Source organism: Lissotriton vulgaris, chromosome 6 (assembly GCF_964263255.1).
Source record: "Lissotriton vulgaris chromosome 6, aLisVul1.2, whole genome shotgun sequence".
NCBI classification, from domain to species: Eukaryota; Metazoa; Chordata; class Amphibia; order Caudata; family Salamandridae; genus Lissotriton; species Lissotriton vulgaris.
In genome coordinates, this window is record NC_141694.1 from 21,859,813 (window position 1) to 21,874,289 (window position 14,477).

General features: G+C 49.5%; 1 protein-coding gene across 1 annotated transcript in view; it reads left to right on the top strand.

Moving 5' to 3' along the window:
* The window catches only part of LOC147706721 (uncharacterized), a 507,439-nt gene that overhangs the window by 380,435 nt on the left and 112,527 nt on the right, over positions 1-14,477 (top strand). The window contains exons 11-12 of the mRNA XM_086925573.1: positions 10,484-10,622; positions 12,827-12,969. Coding sequence (XP_086781699.1) covers positions 10,484-10,622; positions 12,827-12,969 — 282 coding nt within the window. The remainder of the gene's footprint in view (positions 1-10,483; positions 10,623-12,826; positions 12,970-14,477) is intronic.

Genomic DNA, 14,477 nt, shown 5'->3' on the forward strand with positions numbered 1-14,477 from the left:
GCAAAGGTCAGGAATCTTGGAGTGATCTTTGATAAACATCTGTCCTTCAAACACCATGTAAATAGGGTTGTCTCAGCTGCCTTTTTTACGTTGAAAAAGATAAAAAAGCTGCTACCGTACTTACCATCATCAGCTGGAAAAACCCTAATCACCACCTTGGTGTTTTCCAAGCTTGATTACGGAAATGCCCTCTTTCTCAACACTCATAAATATATCTTGAACAAGCTTCAATCTGTTCAAAATATGGCAGCCAGAATCCTTCTCAACATTCCAAGGCGCCAGTCCATCTCGGCAGCTATACGCCATCTTCATTGGCTAAGAGTGGAGAGCAGGATCAAATTTAAGGCCTTATGTATTGCCTATAAGGCCATTCATCATACTGGCCCGAAGTTTTTAAGAGAGGCATTTCAGCTATACACCCCTATAAGGAACCTAAGATCAGCAGCTAGCTGTTTACTATCTGTGCCCCGAACAAGAACCGCCACCTGGGGAGACAGACGATTCTTGGTTGCAACTCCCAGACTGTGGAACTCTCTCCCTTCACATATCAAAACTTCCCCCACTCTTATTTGTTTTCGTAGGGCTTTGAAGACTTGGCTCTTTAACCAATAAGTTTGTGTGCTGATTACTGTTTCCTAAAGCATCATACTGCGCCTAGACACCCTCGGGTATTAGCTGCGCATTAAAAATTCCATAAATAAAATAAATAAATAAATAAATAAGTAAAAGGTTGAGTTCCAACGTGTTGTCACCTCCTGGATGAGTCCTTTGACTGGCACTTTACGTTCATGTTGAATGTTCCCCAGCTCCCTCCGGGCCTTAAAAGAATGGCTGAAATGTGTGCAGATTCTTCAGCAGGTGGTCAGTAATTTCCTGACTGTGTTTTCATTTTTCAAGAAATCTTGCACAACCAGGTGTATACAGTGCGCCAAACACGGCACTCTGCAATAGTCACCTTGCTGCATGGCCTTAACTATATTACTGCCATTATCTGTGGAAACATAACCAACTATGCGATTTCTTGGTTGCAGCCATTCAGAGACCTTACTGTTAAACTCCTCCAAAATGTTTTTTGCAGTATGAGTTTTCTCCATGGCAAACATGGCTAATGTTGCATGTTTCCGAGTAGCTTGAAAAACTGTGTCCAGGTCAACAACTGCACTTGACTTGTCTCTAACCCCTGAAAAAGACCCTGCAAAAGAGACCCAGTGTGCCGTGATGCACATGTAATCAAGGACTTGGCAACTGGTCCACATGTCTGTTGTCAAGTGGATAGTGTGAACAGCACTCTTCTGCAAAGCTGCCCCAATCACCTCCAGCACATCTTGATGTAGTGCTGGAACTGCAACTCTGGCAAAATAGGACCGGCTAGGAACCTTCCATTTCGGGCAGACTGTTGCCACTAATTCTAGAAACCCCACCCCTTCCACCAAAGAAAAAGGGAGAAGGTACAGCGCTAGCATTTTAGCCAGCTTTGCGTTATACAGACGTACCGTTGGGTGGTTGCCTTCAAATGGCGCCTCCGACCAGAACATTCCGCGAATGGTGGGCTGGATCATTTTACGTGATGATGATGATGATGATGATGATGATGACGTCTTCAAACCAGTTAGGCCCAGTGATGTGGTTTTTCGCATTGGTGTCTCTCCCAGACTCTTAGTGTGCCTCATACATGTTGCGGGAGTAGAGGGTGTGGGCGATATCACTGCAGTGCTGCTGCCAGCAGTACTGGGTGTACCAGAAAAAATGTCTGTCGCTTCTTCACTTCCCCCCTGCACGATCAGCGTCTCGTCATCATCAGATGTAATATCAAGGTATACATTTGGATTTGTTTTTCTTTTGCCTTCCTCGATCTTCCTCATGTGTGCTTCCCAAATGATAGTGTGGTGTTTCTTGAGATGACCTCTCTGGCCTCCGGTACCCTAGTTGGTACCAAGCTTACCCCGACTAACTGATGTTTTACAAATCAAACAAACGACCACGTTTTCCGCCTTTGCGCTAACAGTAAAGAAGTCCCAAACTGCGGACTGGTGATGTCTGCTGCTGGTGGAAGTGCTACTTTGACTTTCAATGCCAGATGAAGTGGAGGATGGGCGTGGCTGAATTCATTTCTGTTGTTCACTTACAGCACCACTACTTGAGGTCGAGCTGGATGGAGGTCCATGCCGGCCCTTCTGACTAAAAAAGATGGAAGCTGTAGGTCGTGTTGGTGTTGTAGTTAACAGTGGTGGTACCAGTGCCACGCCGCCCATATCCCGCTCAACAGCCATTCGGGATAGGGTCAAAATGTTTGTCTGCTGCATTCCCGCTGGGGCTTGAGTGAAGACTGTGATGATTGGGTCGTCGTCAGACTGCTCATTAGCAGCAGAAGACACCACTTCTTGTTCGTCGTCATCACTCATAAGTCGAAGCCTTGCGGGAGCCTTCCTTTTAGGCTTTGTCGGCTTTGTCGGCTCATGGCGTGACTCACTCTCAGACTGCATTGCTGGGTTCCAATCACGATCAAGGTCATCAGAATGAAGGGGGCTTGAAGAAGAACTTGTAGTAGTAGTAGTATCCCTCCTTGACCTTTTTCTTGCTGGGATCTGGAAGACAATGGATCATCATCAGGAGGAGTGGCTTTCTCAGATGATATCTCCTCTTGAATATCAATTTCCTGATGTGCCCCTACTTCTGGAGGATCAAGCGTTGTAGGCAGTTGTGCCGCTCCATGAACCTCTAGTTGCACCTCTCCATGCACCTCTCCATGCGCCTCTCCATGTGCCTCTCCATGCGCCTCTCCATGCGCCTCTCCATGCACCTCTCCTGGCGCCTCTCCTTGCGCCTCTACTTGCGCCTCTCCTTGTGCCTCTCCTTGTGCATGTACTAGTTGCACCAGTGTTCGTGGTTGCGGCTGTGGTTGTTGAACACTCGTCAGCTGAGTTACACCCGGCGTTGATTGGATGATACTTTCTTGTGATGAGTCAAGATCACTGGTCGATGGTGATTGAACAACCAAAGTGGCTGCCCCAGCAGCACTCATGTTCTTGGACCTAACTTGGCGTGGTGGCACTGAGCCCAATGAAGCGGAGGTACTGCTTCCAGCTTGGTCCCCAGCGGACACCGCTGCTGCTGCAGGCGTAGTTTTTTTTCTCCCCAAAAAAGGTGTCAGTGGGCACACCAGTCTCCTTGGTAGGTGGTGCCACTTACTTCTTCTGTTCCTTCTTACTGGCAGTGGCACTAGCAACTATTTTCGCTGAGGCGCTACGGCCAACTTTCTTTGGGGCCATCTTCTTGAGATGTCAGAACAGCAGGCCGCAGTTCCACGAGTTGCAGAGTTGTCTTGTCTGTGGCCACACGTGACGTCAGGTGACGTTGTGCTGCACACACCGCTGCAGGACTTCTTCCTGGCACTGGTGGTTCTCTTGTGCACCTAAAAGCAATGGAAGCCAGAGGAACATCAGTTATAAACCCCAAAAAGTCGACAAACACTCACAAATCACCACAATCCAATGCCATTCATGCCCTCAATGATGTTTACATTCAAGACACCCCACAGAAAGACTAGGCCCATGCACCACTGAGTACCCTTGGGCATTATGGTTGAAAGCAATGCAAACTGGGTGCAGGCCTGAGCACACTGCTTGGCTTCAAAATGGCCCCTTGACCCCCACCACATGGCCAGGCCCTGCCTGTCCCAGGCCTCAAAATGTCCCCCACCCACTTGGCCAGGCCCCAACAACGCCCCAAAAAGTCAAAAAACACACAAAAATCACCACAATCCAATGCCATCCATGCCCTCAATGATGTTTAAATTCAAGACACCCCACAGAAAGACTAGGCCCATGCACCACTGAGTACCCCTGGGCATAACGGTTGAAAGCAAGGCAAACTGGGTGCATTCCTGAGCACACTGCCTGGCTTCAAAATGGCCCCTTGGCCCACACCACATGGCCAGGCCATGCCTGTCCCAGGCCTCAAAATGGCCCCCACCCACATGGCCAGGTCCCAACAATGCCCCAAAAAGTCAAAAAAACACTAAAAAATCACCACAATCCAATGAGATCCATGCCTTCAATTATGTTTACATTCAAGACACACCACAGAAAGACTAGGCCCATGCACCACTGAGTACCCCTGTGCATAATGGTTGAAAGCAAGGCAAACTGGGCGCAGGCCTGAGCACACTGCCTGGCTTCAAAATGGCCCCTTGACCCCCACCACATGGCCAGGCCCTGCCTGTCCCAGGCCTCAAAATGGCCCCCACCCACATGGCCAGGCCCCAACAACGTCCCAAAAAGTAAAAAAACACACAAAAATCACCACAATCCAATGCCATCCATGCCCTTAATGATGTTTAAATTCAAGACACCCCACAGAAAGACTTGGTCCATGCACCACTCACTAACCCTGGGCCAACTGGCTAGTGAGGCTTTATAGGCACCCCAAAATGTAAAATAAAATCTACTTATAACAGTGAGCTAAAATTCCATGACATAAATGAGAATTAAGTTTTAAAAAAATCACAGAAACATTTGTATCGTGCACCTATGACTAACCCTGGGCCTACTGGATACTGTGGCTACCCACAATATATATTTTGTTAAAGTTGTGAACAAAGTTTTAGAACTGTAGTTGCCTCAACTGCAATGCCCTAAACAATCAACACCAACTTACTTGTAAAATCTCAAGTCCAAAAGTGATCCAAACTCCAAGTCCAAAAAGTCCTCAAATACAGATATCCAGCAGCAGCCACAAAAAGTAATCCTTCCAGCTCCAGCTCCAAATCAAAAGTGACCAGGACATGGACAAAGCACTGGGAGGAGCCTGCTGGACAGGAACAAGAAGTTGGAGACTCTGGGGCTCTTCCTTCCTCCCACCCCACCCCAAAAAATGGACTCCTGCACCAAAAAGTGCAGCCGAATGTCAATCTGAGGGTAGATCAAAATCATCATTTTCACAAGGTTATTGCTTCCTGCGGTGGATTTCTTGTGCAGAATTGCAATTTTTGCAATTTCGGGAACGCGAGCTGTTCAAATCTCCCGCCGGAAGTCAGCTGCGCTCCGCATCTACGTGTTTGCCATTGTTTTCTCCCGCAATGCGTGATCGCGGGCCTTTATGACGTATTTGCGTTGTCAAACTCTCGCTGCGCAAGATGGCAAGCCGCGATAACGTAATTGCGTTCGAAAAACTCTTGCGCGTTCATTCAGCAAGATCGAAAATGGCGCAGCACACGCAAACCGGGAGAAAAACAACTCAGCGGACTCAGAATCACGGTAAGTCAACGCCGCGCGCGCGATATTGTATTTTTCAAGCACGACCAAGCAAAATAATTTGTAGCTTGCGAATTTGCGGATTTTTGGGCAAATTCGCGCGATTCGCGAATTGCGAAATTGCCAAAAATCTGCAAATTCGCCCGCGAAACGGATTTTACGCCCATACTTAGACAGCTGCTGCCTACTGCAATGACCTAGCCTGAGAACTGGGCTGGATCCGAAGAGCGTCAAGGTAGGGGTACATTTTAGTCGCCTTGTCGTGCAAGTACACTATCGCAGGAGCCAGGAGTTTCATGAAGACCCGATGAGCCGTTTTTATCCCGGAGGGGAGGGATCAAAACTGCCAATGCTCTGTACCTATAGAGAGCCTGAGAACCCGTTGGCTCACTGGTTCTTTGGGGACATGGAGATAGGCGTCCTGCAAGTCCATTCTGGTTTCTGCGGCCCCTGTTGACCTGGTGGGACCTGAACGATAGCCTTCCTCCTGAATAACGTTGACACACTGTCCAGTAAGGCCCCCCTCTTTCAGCTGCATACTGGAAGAGGAGTAGGCCGTAAATGAGGTAGCTTTAGGGCAGAAGAAAATGGAATGGTGCAACTCTTTAATAACCTACAGAATCCAGTTGTCCTGGACCCTGAAGACCCCAAAGCCCTGAAAAAACACAAGGACGACCTCCAACCGGCATAGGAATGCTGAGCAGGATTGCCTTGTTACCTGGAGGCTGGCGAGGGGCCGCAGAATTCCCAGACCCAGGTTGGAATCTTGAACCATTGTTTTATCTCTGCTCATATTCAGCCCCACCCTGCTCTGTTTTCATCATTAACCCCTTGGGCGAGGCCGCGATTCTGCGCCTGTGCGGCACATTCCGATCGCGGGTGCGGTCTTGACGGCCAGGAGCCGTCATCAGCACACGAGCACTGTGTGCCATGACGGCTCCCGGCCGTCATCAGCATGGAAGGGGTTAATGGCAGTCAAGTAGCCCTGTAGGTGACGTTCATGTGCACCACGTTTTTTTAATTTCCATTGGCCCCTGCTTCTTAGTCAAAAGGGTGGCGCGTAACTAGCGGACATCCTGCCCCTACTCTGGCTCCCGTGGCAGTACTATACCTATTTTAAACTCTCTTGGCACTCTCAATTCACTACCCTGATCGCATACCCTCACGCACCCAACGGCTGTCTCCTAAAAGATCTCCGGGGCAAAGAGCCCCTTTGTGGATGCCCGTTGGGCGTTGCAGCGCCGGCCCGACGAGGAGCAAAGCCCAATATTGAAGCATGCCATCCTTGGGGGGCTCTGAGGGCAATCCATTAAAGACCTGGGCCCTCCCCCTACCCCCTTAGGAACTGCACATTCATTTCACCCACTAAATTACCCAGCAGGGGCTAAATAGAGAGACCTGAGGAAGTTCCAAACCCCCGATGCCAAGAGATACAGTCTACCTAGGACCCTCGGACCAGTAACTCTAGCCAGGTCCCTCCACTCTCTGTAAACTACTCTGGACCTGGGAGTTTAGGAACCCAGGTTCATCCTGGATGCATTTCATTTCCTCATTTGGAATATATTTGTCTCTTGGAGCAGAAGAGTTATCTGGGAACCCCGAATCTTCTTTGTTGTATTCTGGAGAGACTCTGGATGAAACGGCGGAAGGAGAGGACCCTGAAACACCAGAGGAATCAGAACCAGATGGAACGATGGCCGGATTACACCCGCCCCACTATAGACCGTAAGCTTCTGACAAGGACTTAACCGTCTTCTATAAATTCTTGTACGCTTCTGGAGAAGAGTGACCCCCCTTGCCCCGGACATCAAGAGGGAGGAGAATGCCTCTGTTTCTGCATTGTTTGCCCACCTTGACAGCCAGGCAGGAGCTCACACTATGGGCCCAGAGGACAAAGACTCCTCACTGGGGAAGCGTTGTTCAGGCTGTTTCATTTTTGGTCATCTCCCACATTGATTAAGCCAACTCACTTTATTTCAGCCTTCCGGCATATTAAATCAAAAGACTGCAGCTGGTGCAGAATCAGGCTGCTAGACTGATTCTCCGTCGGCCTAGATGGCAACACGCTTCCCCTCTAATAAGGTAGCTACACTGGCTTCCTGTAACACAAGGTTGCGCTTTCAAAATTGGGTGTTTCATCATCAAATCTCTGCTTGGCCCCTGTCCGAAATTTGTTTCCAACCTCATTCAGAGATATAGACGTGCTCGCAATCTGCGCTCAACCCACCTGAACCTCCTGGTCACACCGACCTACAAACTGAAGAGACTTGATGGCTGTAGATTTGCGGTTTTAGCCCCCCATTTTTGGAACGGCCTTCCCCCTAACATCAGATCCTATACAAACTTCCAGATCTTCTGGAGACTTCTTAAGACCTGGCTGTTTATCCAGGCATATGAATAACCTACCAGGCTCCAGGCTATGCCTATGTTTAGCGCCAAAAAACCGACTGGTGAACGTGCGCTCTACAAATAATTTTAGCATAACATAACAAAGGACCCCACCAGGAGACCACTGACCTGCCCAACAGGACGCAAGCAACGTTTGCTGAAGGCAGAACCCCCTTTAACTTATAAGTATTGTTACTCTAAAGCAGGGGTACTCGTAGTACGGCCCGCTGGCCGGTGGCGGCCCGTCAAGCCTTCCTTGGCGGCCCGCAGACCTTGCAGACAATCGTACCTGTGTTAAAAAAATTATTTATTAGTGTTACCAAACACCGCCGCAGCTACACTTCACTCAGACTGATAATCACTGCTCCCCCCGCCCGCACAGAGCAGAGGCTTTGTTGTATTTCACCTCTTAGTGCCCCGCATCTCCACTCTGACAATCACTTCTCCCCCGCCCCCCAAAGTAGAGTGGAGATGCATAGGCACTAAGAGGTGAAATACAACAAAACCTCTTCTCTGTGGGGCCGAGCGAGCGGTAATTGTCAGAGTGGAGATTCAGGGGTGCTACGACAAAGCCTCAAAAACATGTACATGGTCTTTTAAAGACTTGCCAAGTTCTTTGGTGCGGCTGTCTGTGTGTGCGCGCTGAGGAAGCTGTCTCAGCCCGGACTGAAGGCTGACACAGACGGACACACACACAGTGAGATGACAGAGGGGGAGGGAGAGGGAGGGCAGGAGGGAGATCGAGAGGGAGGGCAGGAGGGAGAGAGAGATGGAGAGGGAGTGAGAGGGCAGGAGGGAGAGAGAGGGCAGGAGGGAGAGGGAGGGCAGAAGGGAGAGGGAGGGTAGAAGGGAGAGGGAGGGCAGGAGGGAGAGAGAGAGGGGAAGAGAAGGAGAGAGAGGGCAGGAGGGAGAGAGAGGGCAGGCGGGAGAGAGGGCAGGAGGGAGAGAGATGGAGAGGGAGGGCAGGAGGGAGAGGAAGATGGAGAGGGAGAGAGAGATGGAGAGGGAGAGTGAGATGGAGAGGGAGAGAGAGGGCAGGAGGGAGAGAGAGGGCAGGAGGGAGAGAGGGCAGGAGGGAGAGGGAGGGCAGGAGGAAGAGAGAGATAGAGAGGGGGAGGGAAGGCAGGAGGGAGAGAGGGCAAGTGGGAGAGGGAGGGCAGGAGGCAGAGAGAGATGGAGAGGGAGGGCAGGGGGGAGGGAGAGATGGAGAGGGAGGGCAGGAGGGAGAGAGAGGCCAGAAGGGAGAGGGAGGGCAGGAGGGAGAGGGAGGGCAAGAGGGAGAGGGAGGGCAAGAGGGAGACGGAGGGCAGGAGGGAGAGGGAGGGCAGGAGAGGGAGGGCAGGATGGAGAAGGAGAGGGAGGGCAGGAGGGAGAGGGAGGGCAGGAGAGGGAGGGAGGGAGAGTGAGGGCAGGATGGAGAGGGAGAGGGAGGGCAGGAGGGAGAGGGAGGGCAGGAGAGGGAGGAGGGAGAGCGAGGGCAGGATGGAGAGGGAGGGCAGGAGGGAGAGGGAGGGTAGGAGGGAGAGGGTGGGCAGGATGGAGAGGGAGGGCAGGATGGAGAGAGATGGAGAGGGAGGGCAGGAGGGAGAGAGTATGTATGCTGGGTCTGGTAGCTCATTGGATGAAGGCATCTGCTGCAGGGACCTGTGCGCAACCTCATGGTCACACGTTTTGTTTTGTTTTAGCCCCGCCCCCTCCCCCTCTGACCCCGCCCCCACCAGTGCGGCCCTCGGCCACAAACCACACTGTAAATTTGGCCCCCGAGAGAAAGTTTGTGAGTACCCATGCTCTAAAGTGATAGTGCCCTGTAAGGAATACATCAAGGCCACATGAGGAGGGAAACTAAAGTAAACATCCTTTTAATACCTCATTTGAGCGCAGTCATAGTGCAAGCCACCTTAGGAAAGACATAAAAAGAGTCCCTCATTCTGTTTCACCCCTTTTCCCTGTGTGAGACATAGCGGCCATGCTGGACAGACAGCGCCAAATGTAAATATAAAAAAACTTGGGCCTCATTTACAACATTTTGGCGCAGGGCAGCACCGCAAGGCTTCCTGCTGCGCTGCCCGAACAGGAAGTGCTGGGGAACAGGGAGGTTTTATGGAAGGAGCTTGGAGGGTTAATGGTAAGGGAAGAAAGTGTAGTGGGACCATCAATATATAGTAAATCCGCAAGAATCCAGGAGAAGTTGAAGAGGTATTTATTAGAGCATCCACCTTCTGAAGATCAGCAGTATAACTGAAGGTGTACTGATATTCAGAATATGGAACAAGCATCAACATTCAAATAGATACAGGATACGCAGAAGGATGCATTGCAAGAAGCATTCCATAATAGAACAAATCAGGGACATTCTAAAACTACTGCAATCCATCATAATACTACAAATCCCCTTTCTTTATAAACTTAAATGAATGAATTAATAACAACGAGTTATTTAAACAATACAAAATCATCAAATTTCTTTGGAACACGCACAAGGATTCATTGCGTGAAGCATTCCATAATAGAACAAATCAGGAACATTCTAAAACTAATACAATCTATCATAATACTACAAAAAGCTTTAAAAAGGTGTGCGAAAAGCGAGCAGAAGAGGTAAAACCTCCTATAGTGAGTACTGGGATGAGGAAGAGGATTAGGATGGTAATGGAACATCTCGTTGGTAGATTCTGGGCCGGGTGGACCTTTACACTGCTGCCCGACACATCTCAGACTTCACCTGCAATGTGGTGGCTTCAGGAAATACCTTGTGGACTGGACTCTTAATGTCAATCAGATATGTCACCAAGGGCCTGGGGCTGCCCTACCCCATTTTTAAATGCTATTTCTCCCTGTTGCAGAGGCGGGCTTGAATCGAGGCCTTGGTCGAAGGCACAGCCTGGTCTGAAGGTGGACTTCCTGCCTCCAGTTCTCTCAGCTCACCCAGTCGCTGGTGATGGACGGACGAGTTGGACGAATGGACCGAAGGATGGCGGCGGCGTGAGTACCTTCAGCTTTACCGTGTCTCACTTCGAACGCTCAAGTGCATAGAAGGAAGCTGTAGCACATCCTACATACAAGTTCATTTATTCACAAGAACTAAAGATATATGTAGGATGCCTGAGAAAACTGGAACCCCCCAGAGCCATGGTTCATTGATCATATATGTCCCCCTTGGTTCCATCTAGACATGAGGGTTAGTCCCTCTCAGTGTGTGGCACAGCTCTTTAGAGATGTGAGTCTTATCCCACAGGGGGACTCCTTCCAGCCCCCACAGCAATACAAACCTGTGTTTTTTGTCTGAGTGACATTTCTTTTGTTTAGCCCCTTCTCATGAATGAATCACTGGACAGAGTTCTTTTGAGACCCAATCAAGACAAGGGTGTATTGTTTAAACTTACTCTTTGCCTTTAATCAACTACCAACATAACTATTTTTGTTGCATTCATTGTTTACTAGTGATGCCACCCTACTGCTTTGTGAAAAGGTTGATTTGTTACAAAATTCCTCAACACTGAGCTCCCTGTGTCTCATTCAGTCAATCAGAGGGTCTTGTAGGCACAGCTTGTCACCCCGGGGGGTCTCCCGACACTGCGTGGTTGTGCGAGCCTTGGTCGGAGAGGTGGTGGTCGATAAGCCAAGTCTTGAGCTGTTTCCTGAAGTCCTTTAGAGATTGGAGGTGCGCAGGTGGAGGGGTAGGTCCTTCCAGGACTTGGCGGTGAGATAGGAGAAGGAGCGACCTCCACAGTGGCTGTGCGGATGTAGGGGATGTGGACAAAGGTGAGGGTGGAGGATCGAGGCTCTCTGGTCGGTTGGTGGAAGGTAGGCGGTTGTTGATGTAGGAGTGTCTGGTTTTTGTTGAGTGCTTTGTAGACATGCGTGAGGAGTTTGAAGTGGCATCTCTTCTGGAACTGGAGCCAGTGGAGGGCCCTGAGGTGGGGGGTGATGCTGTCTCTTCTGGGAAGGTCGAGCATGAGTATTCCCACTGAGTTCTGGATGGTTTGGAGTCAATTCAGGAGCTGCTTAGTGGTTCTGGTGTAATGTGTGTTGCCGAAGTCGATTCGGCTGGAGATGAGGGCTTGGGTGACTGTCTTGTTGGTTAAGACGCGGATCCATCGGAAGATCTTGCGGACCATGCATAGTGTGTGGAAACAGGCAGAGGAGACGGCGTTTATCTGTTGCTTCATGGTGAGTTGAGTGTCGAGGATGATTCTGAGATTGCAAGTGTGGTCAGTAGGGGTGGGTGCTTGTCCGAGAGCTGGGGGCCACCAGGTGTCGTCCCAAGGATAGGGCTTGCTCCCGAAGATGATGACCTCTGTCTTGTTTGAGTTGAGTTTCCGGCAGTTGGTCCTCATCCAGGTGGAGATGTTGGTCATGGTGGTTTGGAAGTTGATTCTTGTGGTGAGCTGCGGGCGATGTACGCCGGAGGTGCCATGTAGGTGTTGAAGAGGGTAAGGTTGACGGAGAATCCATGAGGGCACTGTATATGATGTCTTTGCAGAGAAGAAGCGTGATAGGTGGATACTCTGTGTTTGGCCGGAGAGGAAGGAGGAGAGCCAGTCGAGTGCCTTGTCCTGGGTGCCTATGTGGTGGAGTCTGGAGATGAGGGTGTGGTGGGAGATGGTGTCGAAGGCTGCCGAGAGGTTGCGGGATGATGCTGGCTGGTCCGCCTAGGTCCAGGAGTCTCCTGAAGTCATGCGTTGCTGCTATCGGGCGGTCTTGGTGCTGTGATTAGGCCAAAAGGCTGATTGTGAGAGGTGGAGCAGGTTGTTTTCTTCGAGGTATTTTGTGAACTGGCAGTCAATGGCTTTCTCCAAGACTTTGGTGGCGAAGGAGAGGATCGAGATAGGTTGGTAGTTTTTGAGCCACTCTACACTACTCCACATACCTTTAACAGAGCCACTCTGCACTACCCATCTTCCCTCCAATGGAAGCACTCCGCACTACTCTACTTGCCTTCAATAGAACCACTCTGCCCCCCCTACCTCCCCAAAAATGTATCTCCATTGACTTCAGCTGGATTGCCCTCCTTAAAAACATGCTCCGGGGTTCAGGAGTATCACCAAACTAAACATCTTACTCCCCTACAGAGACAGCTCACAGATGTCTCTGTTACAAGCGACTCACACTCTTTCCTGAAGCCCTCATTGGATGCTGAGGTTATCCACAAGCTTCCTTAACCTCACTCTTCACTTGTGATACAGGTTTTGCCGCTGGGCCTGAAAACCCAAGCACGGTGTCCAGACTCCAGCCGATCCCTTCAGAAGACCCAGCTGCTGGAGAAGCTCCTTGCCGCTCTATCGAGAGACCGAGAAGCCGGCAGCCCCTTCCTGCACTACCTGACCAGGTGACCCCCCCACTCAAGTTTTACTCCTACCTGCAAAGCGTAGATGGCGCACCAGATCGGAGTCAGGCTTATTGAGCGCTCTTAAATGGCTCTCATATTTTTACATGTATATGTTGACCTACATTTCCAACCATTAAATTGGCACCGTTAAAGTTCCACAGTAAAACCAAACCAGCGCTGGCAAAGCCAATAGGTCTGGTGTTGGCCGCCAGCCTTTTGGCAATTCTTGTTTTGTTTTGTCATGAGTTCTTTCAAACTTTATTGTTTAGGAAGCTGCCAGGCCTTCACCAACTCCCCCCCCCCACCCCCGAAAATAAAAGACAATGGCTAAAGGTATAAATGCTTTTCTGGTCTCAAAAAAGTACACATTGCCATAATACTCCCTGGCACTGATGGGTAATACTCTGTGTGAAGGATGTGCTCCTTGTAAAAGGGGAAAAACAACAGTGGTCCCAAGCTCAAGAGAATAGTGGCACAAAATAAATATAGACACAATGGCACTATATTAAGTAGTGACTTGTCCAGCCGGACAGAGGTCCAATTTTTACTTTAGAAAAGAATATTCTGATTGAATACCTTCAACATTTCCACAGAGGAGGGCACAAGCCTGTACCCAGACATACACAATTTAACATAAAGAAGAAAAGGTTAAAAAGTAGACCAGAGTGATTAGGCAAAAGCTGTTATTTCCTGTAAATGCTTCAATAACAGAAATTCCATTAAACACCATTACTCGCCAACCTAGGCAGTTAATACAGTACACAGTATATGGTGTTTTATACAGTCGATGGCGTTTCGATCCCTTTTAAAGAGTCATAGGGATCCTCATCAGGACAAAAATGTTGCCTAATTTTAACAAGGGTCATCGGTGGACATAGAGGTCTACCTACGATTGCGTCGTTCCATCAGGGAGGTTCACCACTAGGACCCTAATTTTGTCAGCATGTTGTAGGCATGCACGAATCGCTTATAAGAGACCGTTTAGTCACACGGAGATTCCTCTCTTTATCGTCACCGTTCACTGTCTTGCACGTGTCGCTAAAAGCAAGCAACAACACCACAGCAATCCATTACCACAGTTCTTTTCACTGCATAATGCATGGTTAGCCACGTTAACAGAGCGCCTCACTTTAGAGCCGCGTAACTACATTTTACTGTACCTCCTTTTCCTGATTTTCCCTCTCTATTTTTCCCTTAGGCTTTCATGGCTTGTTAAAATTAGGCAACATTTTTGTCCTGATGATGATCCCTATGACTCTTTAAAAGGGATCGAAACGCCGTCGACTGTATAAAACACCATATACTGTGTACTGTATTACCTGCCTAGGTTGGCGAGTAAGGGTGTTTAATGGAATTTCTGTTATTGAAGCATTTACAGGAAATAAACGCTTTTGCCTAATCACTCTGGTCTACTTTTTAACCTTTTCTTCTTTATGTGAAACTAGCAGCCCGTCCCGACCTTGTCCGGGAGCAACAGGCTTCCCCGACCCCCGCCCGCCCCGACATTG